This window comes from Mauremys reevesii, linkage group 6 (assembly GCF_016161935.1).
Source record: "Mauremys reevesii isolate NIE-2019 linkage group 6, ASM1616193v1, whole genome shotgun sequence".
Lineage (NCBI taxonomy): Eukaryota > Metazoa > Chordata > Testudines > Geoemydidae > Mauremys > Mauremys reevesii.
Genome location: NC_052628.1, coordinates 41,820,170 through 41,843,442, shown reverse-complemented (window position 1 = coordinate 41,843,442; position 23,273 = coordinate 41,820,170). Strand labels below are relative to the sequence as shown.

General features: G+C 43.2%; 1 protein-coding gene across 3 annotated transcripts; it reads right to left on the bottom strand.

Annotated features, from left to right (window-relative positions):
- Window positions 1-3,495: 3,495 nt before the first annotated feature.
- MTX3 (metaxin 3) lies at window positions 3,496-22,367 on the bottom strand. 3 transcript variants are annotated; one of them, XM_039545656.1, is made up of 9 exons: window positions 22,233-22,367; window positions 19,982-20,051; window positions 15,685-15,761; window positions 13,627-13,719; window positions 11,137-11,319; window positions 10,907-10,983; window positions 9,879-10,036; window positions 7,311-7,399; window positions 3,496-5,087 (listed from the first exon to the last, which is right to left on the bottom strand). In XM_039545656.1, the coding sequence occupies exons 1-9, from the start codon at window positions 22,350-22,352 to the stop codon at window positions 4,977-4,979; spliced, it is 978 nt and encodes a 325-aa protein (XP_039401590.1). In that variant the 5' UTR covers window positions 22,353-22,367; the 3' UTR covers window positions 3,496-4,976. The 3 variants fall into 3 exon arrangements, with proteins under 3 accessions (XP_039401590.1, XP_039401591.1, XP_039401592.1); XM_039545657.1 differs by lacking the exon at window positions 22,233-22,367 and adding an exon at window positions 21,966-22,111; XM_039545658.1 differs by lacking the exon at window positions 7,311-7,399.
- Between the last annotated feature and the right edge of the window lie 906 nt (window positions 22,368-23,273).

Below are 23,273 nucleotides of genomic sequence, written 5' to 3'. Positions count from 1 at the left end.
GGACGACGAAGCAGATCGCGGTTCATCTTGAGACAGTGCTAAATATCCCGTGATGAATTGATTTCTGTCCCAGCACTCTATGGGCTTCCGGATTTCTCTCTCAGCATATTTTCAATGGCCCGTCTTTGCTGTGCACCCCAGCATCTTTGTGAGAAGGGATGGCTCCCACACTGCTTTCCTATGCTCTGTCATGACAACATCATGGCTGGCAGTTCAGTTAATCATGAAGTTCCTAACTGAAGAAGACTCACAGGTGCCAGATATTGTGCATGATATGGATAGGGGCAACTTTAGATTGCTTTTGGCATTCACAGAGCAGCTGCATAGGGTAGACTGTTGCTTTTGGGCTCGTGAAACAAGCACTGAGTGGTGGGAGCATATCGTCATGCAGGTTTGGGATGACGAGCAGTGGCTACAGAACTTTTGGATGCAGAAGTCACCTTCCTGGAACTGTGCACAGAGCTTGCCCCAGACCTGCGGCGCAAGGACACCAGAATGAGAACTACCCTCTCAGTAGAGAAGCATGTGGTAATCGCTGTGTGGAAGCTGGTGACTCCAGACTGCTACTGGTTGGTTGCGAATCAAATTTAGAGTGGGGAAGTTGGCCATTAGGGCATTAATGCAGAGCAATAAATCACATCCTGCTACAAAGGACCATGACTCTGGGAAATATGCATGAAATAGCAGATGGCTTTGCAGAAATGGGTTTCCCTAACTGTGGAAGGGCGATAAATGACACACATATTACAATCTGGCACCAGACCACCTTAGACTCATAGACTCATAGACTTTAAGGTCAGAAGGGACCATTATGATCATCTAGTCTGACGTCCTGCGCAATGCAGGCCACAGAATCCCACCCATCCACTTCTATAACAAACCCCTAGCCTATGTCTGAGTTATCGAAGTCCCCAAATTGTGGTTTGAAGACCTCAAGCTGCAGAGAATCCTCCAGAAAGTGACCCATGCCCCATGCTGCAGAGGAAGGCAAAAAACCTCCAGGGCCTCTGCCAATCTGCCCTGGAGGAAAATTCCTTCCCGACCCCAAATATGGCGATCAGTTAAACCCTGAGCATGTGGGCAAGACTCACCAGCCAGCACCCAGGAAAGAATTCTCTGTAGTAACTCAGATCCCAACCCATCTAACATCCCATCCCAGACCACTGGGCGTACCTTGTGACAGAGTACATCAGTAGGAAGGGGTACTTCTCCATGGTGTTGCAGGCACTTGTGGATCACTCTGGGTATTTCACTGACATCAACGTGGGGTGGTCTGGAAAGGTGCATGACGCACGCATCTTCAGGAACACCAGCCTGTACAGAAAGCTGTAAGCAAGGACTTTCTTTCCTAACCAGAAGATTACAGTGGGGGGTGTTGAAATGCCCATAATGATCCTGGGGGACCCTGCGTCCCCCTTACAGCCATGGTTCATGAAACCTTACATGGGACACCTGGACAGCAGTAAGGAATGGTTCAACAACAGGCTCAATGGGTGCTAGATGACAGCTGAATGTGCCTTTGGCAGATTAAAGGTGCGCTGACGATGCCTTTGTGGCAGGTTGGACTTCACTGGGGACAATATTCCTATGGTCATAGCTGAGTGCTGTACATTGCATAACCTCTTTGCTGCTAAGGATGAAAGGTTTGCTCAGGATGGAGTGCTAAGGCAGACCGCTTGGCCACTGATTTTGAGCAGCCAGATACCAGGGCTGTCAGAGGAGCACATTAAAGTTTTTAGCGCTTGTTGCAATTAGTCTCACTGTAAGCGTCTAAGCCTAAACCTGCTCTGTATTGAGTCCAGCCTTTATGATAAAGGGCTCAATACTGCAGCATGCTCAGCACTTCTGTGAGAAGTGTCAGTGAGTGTTGAGAGAATTCAGCACTTCACAGGAGTTGCTTAGCACCTTGCAGGATTGTGATCTACAGCCCCAATTCAGCAAAGCACTTAGCCACAGGCTTAGCTTTTAAGTACATGTTTAAGTGCTTTGATAAACTGGGGTCTACATTAGTACATTCTAAATCTAAGATGTCATTAAGTAATATGTCTTAGACAAGGCCAGTGTGTTTAACAGCTCTTTCAATAGTTTAGATCAGCAAAGAGTAGTTGATCTACAGCAACAAGGTTTTAAATATATAATAGAAAAAAAAGCTATTGATATTATGTATGAGAAATACCATTGTAAATGGTTTCCACTGGAATGCCAAAAATAATAGTAACGTTGAGTAAGAGAGGTACATATTTTGAGAGTCTGAAAAACTATTTTAACCAGAAATCAAATAATTTGAGTGGTTTTCTTAATACCATTCTAAGCCATTTTGGCATATGTGCTGTAACTTTATAAAAATGCAATTATTTATAAGAACATGCTCTATTCCACTAAGATTTTCAGCAAAAATAAATAAAGACCATTTTAAAAGTTAGCCTTTGAAGCCTTAAATAGAGCACATTTACAGCAGCTCATTCTTTATACTTCTCATCTTATTTCTTTAGGATATTACAGATGTCCCTGCAACTAGAACAGAGAAAGTTACAGAAAAGTTTGTTTTATTTTTGTTTTTTTGTTTTAAAAAGGACCTATATGCACAAGCCATATTTAAACACTTGATATCCACACCAAACTGTATACCTTAGCTCACACAGAACTGCATTGTGACTTCACAGGGCCACCCATTTTCATTCTCCAACCGAGCCTGAGGCAGTTACTGAATGACACAACCGATTCATCAAGCTCTGCGCCCACCACCTACGTGTAGTGCACACAATCTGATGTCTGTCTTCATACCAGAGGTTAAGATTTCCACCTAAAGTTTATTTTTACATTTGAGTTACATTGCTTAAATATTGGTCTGCACAAAAGATTTAACAACAATTGGCCACTGACCGGGTGAGTAGTCACTAAATACAAACCCTTAATATTAATATTAACTAATTGGTAAATGAAGACTAAATGGGGCTTGATTCCAGTCTGGCCAAAGGGGTTCCAACAACAAACAGTACTCAGATTTAATCAGATTGGAGGAGTCTTGATAATGTGTATATTTAATATAAAAATTTAATTATTTGAAAAAGCTTATAATTTAAATTTAAACAAAATCTATAACGTAATATACAAATCCACCTATCGTGATCCCTCTTATTCTACCAAATGCCAATTAAGTTTCCCTTTCATTACTCTGTAGAAGTGTTTCATAGATCATATGCAACCCTTCCATAGGAAACTTTGCCTCAAACACAAACTTTTAGTTCTGGATAAGAAGTGCTTTAAAAACCCCTTTAATCTCACAGCAAGAGATCAACTATTTTACAAAATAAGCTTTTAAAGGGCAAACATACATATTCACAAAACAGACTAATCAAGTTATACTTTTCTTCACAATTACGTTTGTTAAATTATGAAAGAACTTTGGAGAAATTATGCAACATGATCTCATTCTAAATCTCGTCAAGATGCAGACAATAAAAAATTTCAAAACATTTGACAACCCTAGGGATGTACATGAAAGTTATTTTATTCAATTATTGTGTGTGGTTTCAGTACGTCTCAAATTGCTAAAACATTCTAGAAGTAGCATGTAACAAAGTTTATTTCCACGTGTCCACTGGAGACCCAACATTTTATTTATAAATAACAAGATATGTTAAAGTTAAGATTACATTCCTTGCTGATAAAGTAAAGTACAGTATTTACACAATCCACAGTCTTGTCTGTATAAATAGTTTATCTACATATATTGAACATTGGAAATAGTTGAGAGGAAAAATGTCAAGAGACTTCTTAGTTTGACTTGGCAAATAAAGTTAGTAGTAATCTTGCACATATACCCGTCTGCATCATCTCTCTCTCAGATTAAATCTTTAATTAACACTTGACAAAAAGCAGCTCCCATTTTGGCTGAGCATTTTTAGTAATCTGATGATATCATTAATAAAGCATCTGTCGACATATCAAAATTTCAGAATGATCTGGATTTCTAAAACTGACAGTGCTGCTAAGAGGAAACATAATTACACGTGCATCTCTTTTAACAATTCAATGAAGAATTTGCAGTGTGACACTCTCAAGGACTTGATCAAGGAATAAGATTAGATAGCTTTTGTTTTCGTTTTTGGGTGAATTATAGTGCTTATAAAAGTGAGACACTGATGACTTGTTAGAGACAGGCCAGCAGTATAAAGTAGAAAGGCCTGTGCAAGCTTCTTCACACAACCCTAACCAATGCACTTCAGTCCAGACCAGCTAGTCTGGTCTTTTGCCTTTGTTGAACAAACACTGCCAATCTTTCTATACTATAGTTTGTGCTGTGATTTTGCAGCATGGCTATCCAGTAGGCTGATGAAACTTGTTTGACTAAGGCCAGATCTCAATAAAGATTCAGAGGTGATGTTCTAGTACATTTGGTCACTGTGCCTCCTAGCAGTGCAACGTGACTTTTAAAATATACATACTCTTAAAACATAAGCCATCCACAATACATTATTTGTGAAAGCACATTAACAAATGGCCAACATCCCTCATTGCTTTTCAGTTCTTGTCTGCCATCAAAGATAGTCTTTCATTGCTTTCCCATTTTAGAACAGAATTTGGTAATCTGCTAAAATCTAGAAAAATGCTAGAAGTGATGATTAAGTAGCTAAACTAGTGTATAGCAACCTGGTCAACCTATAACATGGTTACAGTAAAACCAAAAATCTTAAAAGTAAAATGAAATCTTAGTCAACAAATGTGCTAGCCTAAAAGGCAGAAATCTCCAGAAGTTAAGGCAATTTCATACAGTACATTGTTTAAGGATTCACTCTATCCTCAACTTAGTGTTAGTTCTCTGGACTATACATTTTCCTATAGGAATAGACAGCATGGGATGTTTTATACCATATTAAGTGATTCATCCCCTTGTCAGACCACATTTATGTAAAGAATTACTGCAAAGTTCAGATTACTTGAAGTAAAACACACGTACATGGCAACACAGGCTGTCAGGGAGACAAGCGATTCAATGAACTGCTTTCATCTCCTGCTGCACTAAGTTTGAGTGTTGTCAGCTTCCGAGGGGGATGTTGAGGACTCTTACGAAGGTTGTCGTCCATCTACAGGAAAGAAAATGGAAGCTGAATCTGGCATACAGAAGAACACAGATGCATGCCAAGAGCCTGCATACTGGGTTTCAGTCATGAAGGTTTGTGTGAGTGGTCTCACCCTGCTATTTCTGCTCTCAGCCCTGGTCATAAAGGATGCTTTGGTTCCTCTCTCATCCCTAAACTCCTACTTGTGCTGAGATAGCTATTTATATCATGACAGATAAGAGGTGGGACAGTTATGTGGGCTCTTCCTTGAATCATCTAACTGGGAGCATTGAGGGAATGCTGTGGCTCACCTTCTCCAAGGAAGTAGCTAAGTTTTATGACAGCCAAATTCTGTTGGATCAAAAGTCATACAGCTGCCAAATTCAACTGGCGCATTAACCTGCTCAGCACCTGAAGCAGCATTCAGCATCTTGCAGAAGTGTATTCTTTAACTTCAGAAGTGCTGCAGAGCAGTTGGAGGAATTTCAATTAGCTAATGATTTATAAAATATATTCCTAAAAGAGCATGATAAGAACTTTTCAAAGACATATTAAAAGCAATCTCTGAATAAAAGGATTTTAACTTCCCAGAAGAAATAAATGGAATTTGAAACACTCCACATAGAACAGTGCATAAAGTTCAGCAAATATGCTACAATCAATACCTAATGCAGGAAATTCTCCACATTATTTATGAACAAACCATTTGATACACTGACATTTTTCTCTGAATGTTATTTTCAGTCACATCTGGGTAGCATTTTTTAGTGAATTAATATGCTTGGTGTCCTCAAATATTTTCCCCAGTAATTTAGTTCTTATGAAAGGTTCTGACAGACAGCCTTGGAAACAAGTGCCCTTTACCAAGTACAGGACAGACTGGGGAACTTCTGACTGACCCATTAACTAAAAAAACAAAAACTCAACAAGCATTAGAAGGAACAAATGTGGGATTAAAAATACAGGGTGAGTAGGGGAAAGAAGGAATGTTCCTAGACAGGGGATGACAAGTCGTTACATAGAAGACTCTTTGGGTCTTCAAACCAAAAGGAAAGGGCTTAAATGGATGTCCATACGGAGCAAGTTCCACATCTTAGAGGACACCATGAAAAAACTTTGTCAGTTGCCGATTTTACTGGTGATAACAGAAACCATAACAAAAGGGGTAGTGTCAGACTGCAGCAGATTTGATGATGTGGATGGACATCTCTAGATTGCTAAGACTATTCACATAAGGCCCTGAACAGTTACATGGGAAGGACTTTTGGTCTCTAGTTCAGATGGATTATCTGAACTGCAGGCCTGACAGTGAAAAGCTGCCTCTCTCATTACCAATTCCTTATTCAGGGAGAAGTCTGGATTATTCATAGGGACATGGTTAACCAAATTCTGCTGGTTAACAGCATTTATTCAAAAGAAAACTGCTGACATACGTTTGGAAGATGACAAGATTTGAAGCAGGGATTGTGTATTTTACATGTGTGTATAGTGACTAACACAATGGGGCCTTGACCCAGGAATGAGGCCTGCAGGTGCTACTGCATCACAAATAATACATACTCCTATTAATATGTTGTGTTATCCTTCAACATTTGAACACACAGTATTTCCTTTGTCAACAGTACTGATTTGAATACAATGAAACAGTTACTTCGGAAGAACAAGAATTTGTTACTGGTTTATTTTGAATTACGACATTATGTTCATGTTTTTCTATGTAAATTGCCTTAGCAAAGAAACAAGGAAAGAAAGAATTTGCATTGTAAAGTTACAATGATTATTTAGGGCAAGACTACACTACAAAATTAAGTCAACCTAATTTACATCGACATACAGCCACCACAGTAATTGAATTGGTTTTACACAGCCACACTGTGCTCCTTGTGTCAGCGGTGCATGTCGTCAGTTGGAGCACTTGCACCACTTTAACTGTCAGTGTGGGGCATTGTGGGACAGCATCTGAAAGGCAGCAACAGTCGACGTATGCACTAGCACTGTGTCGACCTAACTACATCGATTTAAGTGCTACACCTCTCGCAGAGGTGGAGTTAGGAAGTCGGTGTAATGAGTGAGTTACATCGGTGGGAGCTACATTTTAGTGTAGATGCTTACAGAGTTAGGTCAACATAAGCTACCTTACATCGACATAACTCTGAAATGTAGACCAGGCCCCAATATGCAAGAATAGCTGGGAACAACAATGAAGTCACAAGAACTAATGGAAAATAAAGACTGAAGAAAAATAACCTTTTCAATCAAGTTGGATTCCTTATTTACAAGTTGTGTGAGTTTCTGTAGATTTGCATCTACCGTATCCTGTCCAGATGGAGAGAAGCCTAAAGCATCAAAGCAGAAAAGATGAAGATTGAAATGAAATTTAGAGGAGCTTCACAATTCTCTTGCAAAGCTTTTTTGGACAAAAAGATCATGCAGTTTTTCACCCCATAAACAGGTCTTTATTAAAGAAACACTTTGTATTGCAGACAATGTTGTAGCCTTTTGTTTCCAAAATGAAATCCTGAACCTGAACTCCTATGTAGATATAGATATACCCTGCTAATTATTGACATGCTTTAAAGGAAAGAATTAAGTGGTTCTCAACCCTTTAAAAACCATGTCCTCATGTTACAATAACAAAAGAAAGTTTCAGGATCCCCCCTTAACTCAAAAAAAATTGTGATTCTTCTTCTCACTCCATCTAGCCATAAAGAAGACAGAAGGGCCATTTGCACAGAAGTTTGACAGCAAAGTTAAAGTCATAAGCAAGATTTGCAATAGTCAAATACTTAGGGCTTGTCTTCACTACCGTGCTGCTGCATTGACGCAGCGGCACCAATGTAGCATGTCTGGTGAAGATTCATTACATCGACAGGAGAGCACTGTCCCATCGACATAATTACTCAACTCAACAAGAGGAAGAAGCTATGCCAGTGGGAGAGCGTCTCCCGCCAACATACTGCGGTGTAAACACCGCTTTAAGTCGATGTAAGTTATGTCGCTCAGGGGGGGCAGTTTTTTCACACTCCTGAGTGACGTAACTTACATTAAATTAAGCAGTAGTGTAGACCAGTGGTTCTCAACCATGGGTCCAGGGACTCCTGGGGGGCCAAGAGCAGGTTTCAGGGGGGGCCGCCAAGCAGGGCCAGTATTAGACTCACTGGGGCCTGGAGTAGAAAGCCAAAGCCCCACTGCATGGGGCTAAAGCCCAGGGCCCTGAGTCACACCAGCCAGGGATGAAGTCGAATTTGAGCAATGTACCTTTGGTGGCGCCCCTGTGGTGTGGGGCCCCAGACAATTGCCCTGGTTGCTACCCCCTAACACCGGTCCTGACTTTACATGCAGAAAACCAGTTATTGTGGCACAGGTGGGCTGTGGAGTTTTTATAGCATGTTGGGGTGGAGGGGAGGGCCTCAAAAAGAAAAATGTTGAGAACCCCTAGTGTAGACAAGCCCTTAGTCTTTAAAATGCAATGCTAATCTTAACTTGTCCAAAGTGGCTGAGAAGTTATGAACTCACCTCTTTTCCTTTCCCCATCCCAAGTCATTAGATATTTTATGTAGGATTTCCAGACTGACTAGACAAGATTATTCTTGTACAACTGACATTGGTAACCCTTTATCTACTGTAATGCAAGAGTACCCGTTTCCTTCCCAGATATATTCCATGCCTTCTATCCCTTCCCTCAGCCTTCCAAAGAAAGGGAAACCTCCCCCACAACACACACATCTAACACTATATCAGCTGGCAAATCAGAAGAGGTAATATCAGTCTGGCTTTTTGAGTTTTTGTCAGTACTGTGTTTATATCTACATCCTAACATGAAATGCTGATGTACTGATGCCTCAGGTTGGGTCATCTTCAGGACTGAACCTGGGATCTCTGGATCTAAAAGCATGAAACTCTACTGCTTGAGTTAAAGGACCAGATCCATTGGCAGTCGCAAATGGGAAGCAGTAGCAAACACAAACTCTCACATGATCCCGTCACTAGAGAAGGGATAAAGACCAACACTATGGGTCTTGGTGTCGCTTACACTGGTAGGTTGTTTTCTAGAAAAGGAAAAGAAATCTGACTGTGAAGGGGCAGATTCTAAATACAGGAGGAAAAATTGGTAAATAAGGTCCAAGTGTTGTCATCCTTTATTAAGCAAAACCTCCCCCGATGTTAATGGGAGAACTGCGCAATTTAAGGACCACCAAATTTGGCCATATAGACTTAAGTTATCTTCTTAACCCAAAGGAGATGTCTATTTAGGCTGCAGGAACAAAGATGAAGAAGAGGAACAATCCAGTTTCTCAGTTTCATACATCAGAATAACAAATGTAGATTTGTTCCCATTTCCAAATACACCTCTACCTCAATATAACGCGACCTGATATAACACAAATTCAGATATAACGCGGTAAAGCAGTGCTCTGGGCGGGCGGGGCTGCACACTCCAGTGGATCAAAGCAAGTTCGATACAATGCGGTTTCACCTATAACGCGGTAAGATTTTTTGGCTCCTGAGGACAGCATTATATCAAGGTAGAGGTGTAATATACGATAAGAGAAAGGGACAGGAGAAGCTACTTAAAAATGTTAAACAAATGCTGTTGTCACTCCACTGTTCAAAAGCATTACTTTATCCTACTATACAACTTGAGAACTGATCATGACTCAATTTCTTCTCCACGACCTCAACATGAAAAGCCACAGGCCAAAGTTGTAGCTTTGTAACTGACTAATATAGTTTCAATTTGGCATCCAATGGAAAGAAGCATCCTTCTTTTGAATATAGTATACATGTTGAAGAAGAAAAACAAACATGACTTACCTGTAATGTTAAGTCTAAAGTAGCCACTCAGGATGTCATCACAGAAGCGACACAGGTTGGAAAGCTGTTTCAAGTGCTCTTGTAATTGGACTCTAGGGAAGTGCACTTTATAAAGAGGTGCGAGAAAACCAAATACAAAGGCATCTAAGGTTGTAGGCCTATAGAGAATGTAAAAACAGACAAAACATTAACAATGCAGTACTCCATAAACCACTTTCTGAGCACACACCAAACAAATGCAAAGCACAATTTAACCAATTATTCTGGGACTCCATCACACCATCAGCTGGGTGCACATCTACTGACTTTAGAGCTTCTGAATTTGAGAGGGCCCTACAAGCTCAAGCAGCATAATTTCAGAATTAAAATTCAGCCCTGCTTCCATGTAGGTGTTCAAGTCACATTACAAACCATTTCTTACACCACCTCTGGAACAGTGTGGTCTCCTGTGCAGAGATCAACTGAACAAACTTTATGCAGGGAAACAGAATCCGCTCACAGGCCACAAAGCACTAGTACATCCAGCACTACAGCCCATAAATAGAAGTAGGCAGCAGTTGACTAAGTGTGGAGGGATCACTGCATCAATTTAGATAACTACCACACCTTTGCCCCTCCCTTTTCCTGATTCAAAATCACCCAGACCTACTTTGGAGAGAGCTGCTGAGCTAGCACACTTGGGATGTCCACCTGCACAGTAGACCTCCTGTGGGTACATTGTATATAGGGCCTTCCACACCTGGGGATTGAGGCAGCATGTGGTAGCCAAAATTGGGAGTTTGCTACAGTTAAAGTGGATGGGCCTGGTTTTAATTATCTTGTTCAAGCAATGGCCATCACCAGCAAAAGACATAAATAAGTGGAGAAAGCACAGAAGGTTCTAGTGAAAAATCATCATCTTTGGTTCACCAAGACCCCTGTCTGACATGAACCTCTTGTGGAGCAGCATGAGACATTCTTGCAATTAATCAATAATGTTAGAGCATGCAATATGTGAGATAACTATCAATCATAAAAAATACACTCACGTATTTCCAAAGAAAAACTGAGATGTTCCCAATCTGTTTGATAGAAGATTTAGGCACTCCTTGGCATCTCTGTATATCTAACAAGAGAAAAATTGACCTAAGAGCAATAAAAAGTGGGAAGACTAGTATGCAGAACAGCGTTTATCATTACACAACGTAAGTCTCCATTTCAGTTCTTCCCCTTGTCAGTACCAATTTGTGACCTACACTACTCATAAAGCAAAGCATACCCGTGCTTCTACTTCACTCAAACTGTAAAGTGGAGGCTCTCCCCTCGTCAGCAGGATCCTGTTAAGTGCTTCCCTGGACATCTTCCCAGGTAGATACAAACTCAATGGAAACGGAATCCTTGAAGCAAACCACGGCTTTGTCACAGTACAGTAATTTTCAGCCTCGACCCAGAATGTGTGCAGCTGTATCAACATAGTGAAGAACATGAACAAGAGTTAATAGGAATTCTAGTGAAAAGAATATGCTTCTCTTTATAAAGATTGTGTAAGGTTCTCTGTTACACAAATAATAGGAATTTTCATAGCATTAAAAAAACCAAGCAGGCTCCTTACTAAATTATATTCCCACACACAAGGCATTAAGAGACAGTTAAGGCTGTAACTATGCTCCTATTAAATTAAGACATTAGGACATTGTAGTTAATGCATAACATTCAAAGTGAAGGTTATGGTGCAGTGTTGATGTCATAGGAAAAGATTATATCACTATCACACACTATATCCTTCACTGAGAAACAAAATGAGGGAATGGGTTTGAGACAGTTACAGAACTAAGTGGGATGAGGAAGATATTGGTGTTTATTTCTCTCAGGAAGTAGATGAAAGTGAAGAGGCTAGGTTAAAATCAGCACCAGTCTGTGAGATTTGGTAGACCTGTAGTATGGTAGGTAATGGTTTCCTGTTCAAACTGGAGCCAAAGTCATACAACTCCAATATAGAGGTAATCCTAGTAGCTACAGAGTTCTACATCTTTACTGAATTTCACAGTATGCTGGTGAGGGCTTGTGGCCTATGGTAGATGTGACTGAGGTATGGAGGCTACTGGTGGACTGTTAGAATGTGGATATTAATAGAGTCAGAGTTAAGGTTGTTAGAGAACCTTAACTTTGAATCAGAGTAGCAGCCGTGTTAGTCTGTATCCGCAAAAAGAACAGGAGTACTTGTGGCACCTTAGAGACTAACTAATTTATTTGAGCATAAGCTTTCATGGGCTACAGCCCACTTCATCAGATACATAGAATGGAACATACAGTATACTGTTATACTAGTGCCAGTTATACTGTACCAGTGCCAGTTATACAGTTATACTGGCACTAGAAAAGGTTCAGAAAAAGGCAACTAAAATGATTAGGGGTTTGGAGAGGGTCCCATATGAGGAGAGATTAAAGAGATTAAAGAGGCTAGGAATTTTCAGCTTGGAAAAGAGGACACTAAGGTGGGATATGATAGAGGTATATAAAATTATGAGTGATGTGGAGAAAGTAGATAAGGAAAAGTTATTTACTTATTCCCATAATACAAGAACTAGGGGTCACCAAATTAATAGGCAGCAGTTTTAAAACAAATAAAAGGAAGTTCTTCTTCACACAGCGCACAGTCAACTTGTGGAACTCCTTACCTGAGGAGGTTGTGAAAGCTAGGACTATAACAGCGTTTAAAAGAGAACTGGATAAATTCATGGAGGTTAAGTCCATTAATGGCTATTAGCCACGATGGGTAAGGAATGGTGTCCCTAGACTCTGTTTGTTTGCCAGAGGGTGGAGATGGATGGCAGGAGAGAGATCACTTGATCATTGCCTGTTAGGTTCACTCCCTCTGGGGCACCTGGCATTGGCCACTATCGGTAGACAGATACTGGGCTAGATGGACCTTTGGTCTGACCCAGTATGACCGTTCTTATGTTCTTATAGTAAGGAGATATATATATACACACATACAGAGAACATGAAAAGGTGTGAGCTGCCCTACCAACTCTAAGAAGCTAATTAATTAAGAGAAAAAATTTCTGTAGTGATGATCAAGATAGCCCATTACAGACAGTTTGACAAGAAGGTGTGAAGACACTTAACATGGGGAAATAGATTCAATGTGTGTAATGGCTCAGCCATTTCCAGTCTCTAGTCAAACCTAAACTGATGGTATCTAGTTAGCATATTAGTTTAAGTTCCGCAGTTTCTCGTTGGAGTCTGTTTTTGAAGCTTTTCTGTTGCAAAATTGCCACCTTTAAGTCTGTTACTGAATGACCACAGAGGTTGAAGTGTTCTACTGGTTTTTGAATGTTATGATTCCTGATGTCAGATTTGTGTCCATTTATTCTTTTGCATTGAGACTGTCCAGTTTGGCAATTTGATAGCTGCTTTCAACTACCTTGCCCCCCCAAATTTTTGGAAGCAGTTAAAAGTACTGTCAAAATTGGGCCTAAAAAAGGAAGTAAGTTGCAGCCATAACTGTGGTGTGACTGCTACATCTCCTCAGTCAACACCAATGACCATCTCCCATAAGAATATTTTTGGAGCAATGCATGCTGCCTAACACCTTCACAGATACAAATATTTACTAATAATGTATAGCCTGCTCCATTCGGTGTCTGAAAGCGTTCATCACCCTCTCTCTGAAAACCAAGTTCCTTTAAAATGTCTCACATTAGGCACTATTTAATTATTAATCACTTTTTATCTTGACCATCATTCTATGTTTGTAGATGCTTACCACAGCAGGAAGCAGTTTTTCTTCAAGTAGTGCAATGTATGCCAGTGTGTCAGCTCCTTGTTTTGCAGATAGTTCATAATCAGCATTGTACTTCTGTCAAGTTAAAAGACACACGCACAACACACACATAGCGTCACATGAACATTCTCACACAAAAAAGAAGTCCCACAACTGGTGACTTCTGTAGAGCTAAACAGTTATTAAGCAGGTCAAGTAACCAAAATAATTTTAAGTCCTTCAATCTAAGAATAGAAAAATGTATACCTACTGAAGTTTCCTTCCTTTAATCACCCATACCCGCTACGCTAAACCTCTCCCTGCCCAACCTCTCTACTCCTTCCAGTATCCTCAGCCTCCACTGGGGAGGAAGGTCCAGAAAAATAGCCTGCCTTTAACTGCTTTCCAAGCAGCAGCAGCAGAGTAAAACAGCTGTAAAGGTATTACTTAGGTCCCAATACTGTACTGAACTCCTCCAGCAGATAGTTCTCTCAATTTTCTGTAAAGCCTCATGCACATATGGTGATGTATAAAGAATAAACCAAAACACTCTTTAATTTGTTATTTTTCAAAGTTACCGTTTTAGAAATGTAAACAGTCTGAGTGCTAAAGGTACCATAGACCAAATTCTAGACTCAATTACACCAGCATAAATTTGAGTAATTCTACTGAAGTCAACAAATCAATTCCATTTAAGTCAGCTGAGATCAGAATCTGACCCTGATGTTTAGCCTTATAGTTCACTGCACAAGTTCACTGCACAAGGAAAGAAAAGAGAAGTGGATATTTATAAACTATTCTGTACCATTCCTGGTTTCTAGAGCAGAAGTGAGAAATGTCTCAAAGAATGTAAAGCTAATTACACGCAAATTTATGCAGGTACATATTTGTTCCTTTTAAAAGGTGACCTGCAACAGATTTTTTTTTAAATGGGTCTTGTGCCCACTTTTTCAGTCTTTACATTGTATAAAGAGGATTTGGAAGTTTGTTTTGTCAAAAAGAGACAAGTTTAGACATATTGGGAGCGTTAATGCTTTTCTTCCCAGTTTTTGTGAAAGACCTCTTGGATATCTCGGAGGATGCATATTGTTAGTTCTCACACTTTGATTGGAAAGACAGAGGTATTGAATCTCTAACCAATGTCTTTTCTCCAAGAGGTTCCTTAGTCATTGATGTCTAAAATTCTTGGGGTTAACACCTATTTAACAGTGTGATTAAAAATCCTTTCCCAGCTCCAATTCTCAGCTTTCACTCTCTTAATTCTTCTGATGTCATAATATCACTAACTTTCTAGTCATCAGAGACTCTTCCAGGCTAGACAGGAACTGAATTTCTAATGTAAAAACAAAGCAAGGGGAAAAAAGAGAGAATACCATTTTAGGCCCTCTTCCTACATTATAAAGACGGAAAAACTGTACAAACCAACTCCCACCCTTTGCAGATTACTTAACATTCTAGGTGTAGCTCACCAAAAGTAAAACTGTACATTGCCAAAATGTGCATCACTAAAAATGATTCCAGATTTTCTTTGTTTTGCTATCCAAAAAATCCCCACAGCAGATTAAAAATAATAGCGGTTTTAAAGTAAAATAAACATTTCTGTTAGAGTAATCCAGTTATGTAAAACACTTGATATAAAAATGTGATCTATAAAAACCAGCAACATTAGAAAAAGATTAGCTATTTTAACACTTAATACACAACTCAGGCTGGGTCAGCCTGCTTAATGAAACTTTTGTTGTTTGTTTTATATTTAAACCTTAGAAGGGTTAAGGTTAATCTTACTTAAACAGCTAACCATGGTCCACACTCCGCCACCCTTATTTATGCTTGAGAGGCAATTACTTATGAGTAATCAAAATGAAGTGACCTAGTGCTACTCTACGCAAGTAAGAGTTGCAGAATCGGGCTTCATGTTATTAGAAACCATCTATATGGATATTTACAGATAAATATTGAGACACAGGTAGAAATGTTACATGACAGAGGAAAAAAACAAGTTGCAAATTAAATCAAACTGAACTAAACCCAACACTTCTCTTTAGCAAGTTAGAAACCCACCTGTTTTCTTAAGAAGTTTAGTATTTTTGCTGGCTGAGCAATAACTGTGTCTTCTGATATCAACACTGGCACATCTCCTAAGAAGTGAGAATTATACTGTCAATAGAATTTACACCGGACACTTTCAGTCTAATTTGAAATGGGCCCTAATCCAACAAACACTGATGCAAGTGTTTAGCTTTACATAACAAAGAACTTCATTAAAGTTGTGTGTGTGTTTGCACAATCAGGGCCATAGCTAGCACAAAAAAGAATCCAAACAAAGACAGGACCACATCACAGTCAGACTGAAGTCAACGGCATATGCTGGGTGCTTGGCACTTTTGAAAAGCAGGCTACTTCTTTAGGTACCTAACTGTAGATTCCTATTTGAAAATTTCAGCCTGTAAACCTACAACTTGTACACACAACTAGTCTGTTAGCCCATTCTCTCATCTTTCTCCCCCATTTGTTTTAACCCTCAGTAATGTCTTGCCTTAAACTAGGACCACAATCTGATCTGAGCAGGCAGATCCCTGCACCCTTATGGAACCTCACTGACTTCAATGGGACTCCTCACAATGGTGTGAGGGTCCACCTGAACACACCAGATTGCAGGATAGGGGTTTAAGACTGTAAACTCTTTGGGATAGCCTACAGCAGTGGTCCCCAAACTGTGGGGTGTCCCCCCCTCAGGGGGCGTGGAGAAACATTCTGGGGGGCATGGTGAGGCCCAGGCCAGCCCCCTTGGGAGAACAGGGAGGGAAAGCCACCCAGCCCTGTTCTGCCTCCAGCTCTGCAGGTCCCAGACCTGCCCCCAGAAAAGGCCCCATCTCCCAGCCACTGCTCTGCTCTCGGCCCTGGACACAGCCCAGGCCAGCCCCCACAGGGGGCGAGGAGGGAGTGCCACACAGTTCCACTCTGGCTCTGCCCCAGCCCTGCCCCCAGCTGAGGCCCCAGCTTTGGCTTCTGGCCATGACCATGGCCTGGTCACAGCCCAACTCTCAGCCACGACTCCGCTCCCACCTGCAGCTCTGCTGCCAGCCCCAGTTCTGCTCCCAGCTGCAGCTCCAGCCCTGGTTCCCAAGGGGGTGCATACAGATTATATTTATGTGAGGGGCGGGGGGCATGACCTTAAAATGTTTGGGGACCAGTGGCCCACAGAGTCTATCTTATAGGGAAAGGAGTCCAGGAGAGCTGGCTGTATTTTAAAGAATCCTTATTGAGGTTGCAGGAACAAATCATCCCAATGTGTGGAAAGAAAAGTAAATATCGCAGGCGACCAGGTTGGCTTATCCTTGCTGATCTTAAACACAAAAAAGAAGCTTACAAGAAGTGGAAGCTTGGACAAATGACCAGAGAGGAGTATAAAAATATTGCTCAGGCATGCAGGAGTGAAATCAGGAAGTTCAAATCACACTTGGAGTTGCAGCTAGCAAGACATGTTAAGAGTAACAAGAAGGGTTTCTTCAGGTATGTTAGCAACAAGAAGAAAGTCAAGGAAAGTGTGGGCCCCTTACTGAATGAGGGAGGCAATCTAGTGACAGAAGATGTGGAAAAAGCTAATGTACTCAATCCTTTTTTTGCCTCTGTCTTCACAAACAAGGTCAGCACACAGACTGCTGCACTGGGCAGCACAACGTGGGGAGAAGGTGACCAGCCCTCTGTGAAAAAAGAAGTGGTTCGGGACTATTTAGAAAAGCTGGACGAGCACAAGTCCATGGGGCTGGAAGTACTGCATCTGGGGGTGCTAAAGGAGTTGGCGGATGTGACTGCAAAGCCATTGACCATTATCTTTGAAAATTCATGGTGATGGCGGGAGGTCCCAGATGACTGGAAAAAGGCTAATGTAGTGCCCATCTTTAAAAAAGGGAAGGAGGAGGATCCGGGGAACTACAGGCCAGTCAGCCTCACCTCAGTCCCTGGAAAAATCATGGAGCAGGTCCTCAAGGAATCAATTCTGAAGCACTTAGAGGAGAGGAAGGTGATCAGGAACAGTCAGCATGGATTCACCAAGAGCAAGTCATGCCTGACTAACCTAATTGCCTTTTATGACGACATAACTGGCTCCATGGATACGGGGAAAGCAGTGGATGTGTTATTCCTTGACTTTAGCAAAGCTTTTGATATGGTCTCCAACAGTATTCTTGCCAGCAAGTTAAAGACGTATGGGCTGGATGAATGGACTATAAGGTAGATAGAAAGCTGGCTAGATCGTCAGGCTCAACGGGTAGTGATCAATGGCTCCATGTCTAGTTGGCAGCCGGTATCAAGCGGAGTGCCCCAAGGGTCGATCGTGGGGCCGGTTTTGTTCAATAACTTCATTAATGATCTTGAGGATAGCGTGGGCTGCACCCTCAGCAAGTTTGCAGATGACACTAAACTGGGAGGAGTGGTAGATACACTGGAGGGTAGGGATAGGATACATAGGGACCTAGACAAATTAGAGGATTGGGCCAAAAGAAATCTGATGAGGTTCAACAAGGACAAGTGCAGAGTCCTGCACTTAGGACGGAAGAATCCCATGCACTGCTACAGACTAGGGACCAGATGGCTAGGTAGCAGTTCTGCAGAAAAGGACCTAGGGGTTACAGTGGACAAGAAGCTGGGTATGAGTCGACAGTGTGCCCTTGTTGCCAAGAAGGCTAACGGCATTTTGGGCTGTATAAGTACAGGCACTGCCAGCAGATTGAGGGACGTGATCATTCCCCTCTATTCGACATTGGTGAGGCCTCATCTGGAGCACTTTGTCCAGCTTTGGACCCCACACTACAAGAAGGATGTGGAAAAACTGGAAAGAGTCCAGCGAAGGGCAACAAAAATGATTAGAGGGCTGGAGCGCATGACTTATGAGGAGAGGCTGAGGGAACTGGGCTTGTTTAGTCTGCAGAAGAGAAGAATGAGGGGTGATTTGATAGCTGCTTTCAACTACCTGAAAGGGGGTTCCAGAGCGGATAGATCTAAACTGTTCTCAGTGGTACCAGATGACAGAACAAGGAGTAATGGTCTCAAGTTGCAGTGGGGGAGGTTTAGGTTGGATATTAGGTTTAGGTTGGATATTTGTCACTAGGAGGGTGGTGAAGCACTGGAATGGGTTACCTAGGGAGGTGATGGAATCTCCTTCCTTAGGGGGTTTTTAAGGTCAGGCTTGACAAAGCCCTGGCTTGGATGATTTAGTTGAGGATTGGTCCTGGTTTGAGCAGGGGGTTGGACTAGATGACCTCCTGAGGTCCCTTCTACCCCTGATATTCTATGATTCTATGATATTATATATTTGAACTGTACCTAGCACAATGGGACTAGATTTGGTTGGGTCTTTATCTGCTACCGTAATACAAGTAAATAAGACTCTTATTATTGAACCAGAGTTTTGGAGAATTAGATGAATTTAAAATGTTCTTTCCTTACACTTACTTGTTAAAAAATACAGACTTTATGAGCAAATATGTTAAATTGGTTCCTGATGTAATTCACTCAAGTCAAAGAGATATACCAGGGATGAATTCGGCCCTACAAGTCATCAGGGGCCAAGTTCTGTGTGGATATAAGTGATACACAAGCTAATCACGTGACAGGTAGAAGTGGCCAATTAGTTTAACTTGCACTGATTTGGTTTCCAGAGTTGTGCAAAAGGAATGCAATTTACATGCCAATGGCGAAGGAAATAAACTAGCAGGAGGGTCCAAAATAAAGGCCCCTCTAACATCATATCTTAAACTCACCTCTTAGTTGTATTTCTCATACACCCTCCTTTTGATCCTCCTTTGTGCAAATTCAGCATGGTTTTGCACATTCAGATTGGTGCAAATTATACTTGATGCTTACACTCATCTTCCAACCAAGTTACACCTAATTTAAAGGAACACTGGTAACTTGATAATCTAATTTCCATTTGAAAGTTCTGTGGCTACTATTCTGAATAGTAACAAATAACCTCTAGCTATACTGTGCTGAAAGATTAGAAATTTTTTATTTTTTTCTGATTCAATTTGTTTACTTTGTGTGTTTGACAAAACTATAGGTATAGTCAGTTTCAGTGTTTTGTTGATTGTCAGTTGTATCAAATTTACATAGTGATCCAGGACATGCTATTTATACCCTCCAGCTAGCACTTTACTGTCATACAATTTCCAGGCTTGATGTTGTAAACATATTTACATTCATGCTTAACTTCATTAATGTGAGTAGACCCACAGAAGTCAAATAGATTACTCGCATGTGTAAAAGTTTGGCATGTACATACAAGTGTTTGCAAGCTCAGGCCTTCATTCGTAAAATGGCTAGTGTGTCCAGGAAAAAAATTTACAAAAGCAAATACCTTTTGGAGCTCTCCATGAGTTATCAATAGCATTCACTTTCACTGGAGCACCAGAAAATCTGACATAAGCCTGCAATAAAAGTTGCATTAAAAATTCTAGTCAGCATTTCCAAAAAAACGTGATCTCTTTAAGAATTGATATCACTAAGCTAGAGCACTTATGGGTAGCCATGATGTTATTGGTACATGATCTAAACTTCATTATGCACATTCAGTGTATTTTTTAACAGATAGATGACTAACATTAACCCTTTTGTGCTAAGAGTTAGAATTTCTTGCTATAACTTGTATTTATATTAATTGCTAAAGGGTTGGTTTAGGCAGTTTCAGGCAGCGGTGGTTAGCTAGAATAATTTTTAAATGTCAGAATTTTTCTAGGAAACTATGAGGCCTTGGCTACACTGGCACTTTACAGCGCTGCAAGTTTCTCGCTCAGGGGTGTGAAAAAAACACACCCCTGAGCGCTGCAAGATACAGCGCTGTAAAGCGCCAGTGTAAACAGTGCCCCAGCGCTGGGGGTGCAGCTCCCAACGCTACAAGCTAATCCCCACGGGGAGGTGGAGTACGTGCAGCGCTGGGAGAGCTCTCTCTCAGCGCTGGCGCTGCGACCACACTCACACTTCAAAGTGCTGCTGCGGCAGCGCTCCCGCAGCAGCGCTTTGAAGTTTCGAGTGTAGCCAAGCCCTTAGGAATAATGTCCTGACAACATCAGTGCCATACTGCAAACAGATAATACAAGTATCCAAATTAACCCTATGTTGTAGAGAGACCTTGGAATTATGTGACTAGGCATTACTATGGGCTTTAGAGCAGGGGTGGCCAACCTGTGGCTGCGAAGCCACATCCGACTCTTCACAAGTTAATATGAAGCTCCTTGTATAGGCACCGACTCCGGGCCTGGAGCTACAGGTGCTAACTTTCCAATGTGCCCGGGGGTGCTCACTGCTCAACCCCTGGCTCTGTCACAGGCCCTGCCCCCACTCCACCCTTCCCGCCCCCTCCCCTGAGCCTTCCGTGTCCTCGCTCCTCCCCCTCCCTCCCAGAGCCTCCTGTACCCTGCGAAACAGCTGATCAGGAGATGCAGGGAGAGAGGGGGAGGTGCTGATCGGGCTGTCGGTGGGTGGGAGGTGCTAGGAGCTGATGTGGGGGGGGCTGCTGATGTATTACTGTATCTCTTTGGCAATGTGCATTGATAAATTCAGGCTCCTTCTTGGACTCACGCTGGCCACCCCTGCTCTAGAGACTACATGGAAAAAGACATGGCAGCAATTCACTACCTCCTGACCATGCAATCTCACCTGTGCAAGCTCAATGACTTCCGGGGAGCTCTGCGATGGTGTAAAAGTCCACCAAAGCAGATCAGATATCAGGATTAGTATTTTAGGTTGTGAACTCCTCAGACTGCCATTTAGGTTTAAAGAAATAATTTTCCGTACTGAACAATCACCAAAGTCACAGAAGTGAACAATAATGTTGCTACACTTCAATTAATGGGCTTTTTGCTCACCTCTGCCAATAGCACTTGCCAGGGAAGGCAGCATCGCTTTCCTGTAGCCTACACAGAGTCTCATGCTAGGTATAAATAACGCGCCATTCGGTATCAGGGAACCGGCCGAAACGCACGTCAGACACAGGCCAGCGGTGGAAGGGAACCGCTTCCCGGAGTTATTTCAATGGCCACAGCCCGGGGTAGGATTTCCCGCGGCCGGGCAGGACATCGACGGGGCTCTAGGCGGGGGCCGCGCTGCAGCTGGAGCGGAGGCCGTTTACGATCACCGAAAGCAGCCGGCTCCGCCGAAACTGAGACGGGAACTAGGACCCTGCGCCCGGCAGCAGCTCACGGGCAGCTGCAGAGCCTCCCCAACCGCCCCCAGCGCGGCGCCAGCTCGGGCCATCCAGGTCCGCGAGCCGATCGGGCGCGAGCTGCTTCCCCTCCCCACCTCCCGCGAGCTGATTGGGTCGACCCCCCCCCCCCGGCCGTTACCATGACAATCAAGGACTCCGTGTGCACGGACGGCAGCCCCCAGTCGCCTCCCCAGCAGCTCAGCTCCATGGGAGACGCCATCTTGCTGCGGCCCTTTGCCCCCGGAAGCGCTCGCTCCCGCCTCGCGCCTTCCGGCGGGTGCTGTGCCCCGCGAGACGCGTGTGGCGAGGGCGCCCACTGGAAGGGGTCCTGCGCGCGGGGTGCAGCACTAGCGCGTGTCGCGGAATTCTGGCCGTCGGAGCCCGCGCACAGCGGCCCTGCCCCCACCTTGCACCCTCCCAACACAGCCTGCGCCCGGCCTCCCGCTCCGGAGACCGGCCACGGGGTGGGAACAAGGAGAGACCCTCTGCACCGCAGAGACATGGCTGCTAGTGCAGCCGGGTGCATGAGCCCGCAGCTCCGCAGGAAGGGGTGGTGCAGTAGGGCTCCAGGGTGGTGGTACAAGCTGGGGTGGGGTCTCGAATTTCCCTCTCTCCCTCGGCCCTGCCCTGAGCCTCGCTGTCAGCCCTCAGCAGCTAACACAGTATGTCTGCAGAGCCGTTGTTAGGGGCGCTGGAGTCAGCTGGCTGGCCTGTGTTAGGGCTTGGCTACACTGGAGAGTTGCAGTGCTGGTGGTGGCTTTACAGCGCTGCAACTCACTCACCGTCCACACTTGCAAGGCACATACAGCGCTGGCTGTACTCCACGTCTGCCTGGGGAATAACGACTGCAGCGCTGCTCCGCCAGTGTGGCCACCAAAAGCGCTGTTAATGGCCTCCAGAGGTATTCGGAGGTATCCCAGAATGCCTGTTCAGCCACTCTGCTCATCAGTTCGAACTCTACTGCCCTGGCCTCACCCTTTAAATGCCCCGGGAATTTTAAAAATCCCCTTCCTGTTTGCTCAGCCAGGTGTGGAGTGCAATCAGTGAATCTTTTCAGGTGACCATGCCTCCATGCGCCAAGCGAGCCCCAGCATGGAGCAATGGCGAGTTGCTGGACCTCATCAGTATTTGGGGGGAGGAAGCTGTGCAGTCCCAGCTGCGCTCCAGCTGTAAGAATTACGATACCTATAGGCAGATATCAAAGGCCATGCTGGAAAGGGGCCATGACCGGGACGTGCTGCAGTGCAGGGTTAAAGTGAAGGAGCTGCGGAGTGCCTATTGCAAAGCCCGCGAGGGAAACCGCTGCTCCGGCGCTGCCCCCACGACCTGCCGTTTTTACAAAGAGCTGGACGCAAATACTTGGGGGTGACCCCACCGCCAATCCGAGGACCACGATGGACACTTCAGAGCGGGGGGGGGGGTGAGGGGGAAGGAGGAAACCGAGAGT

Bases quoted from the DNA above. Each gene is read 5' to 3' on its own strand.
- MTX3 (XM_039545656.1), bottom strand. From the start codon at position 22,352: ATGCACCCGGCTGCACTAGCAGCCATGTCTCTGCGGTGCAGAGGGTCT. The intron at 20,052-22,232 runs GTGGGGGCAGGG...CTTTTATTGCAG, and splicing joins CTGTGTTGGGAGGGTGCAAG to GCTTATGTCAGATTTTCTGG. The intron at 10,037-10,906 runs GTGAGTGTATTT...CATTCTCTATAG, and splicing joins CAGTTTTTCTTTGGAAATAC to GCCTACAACCTTAGATGCCT.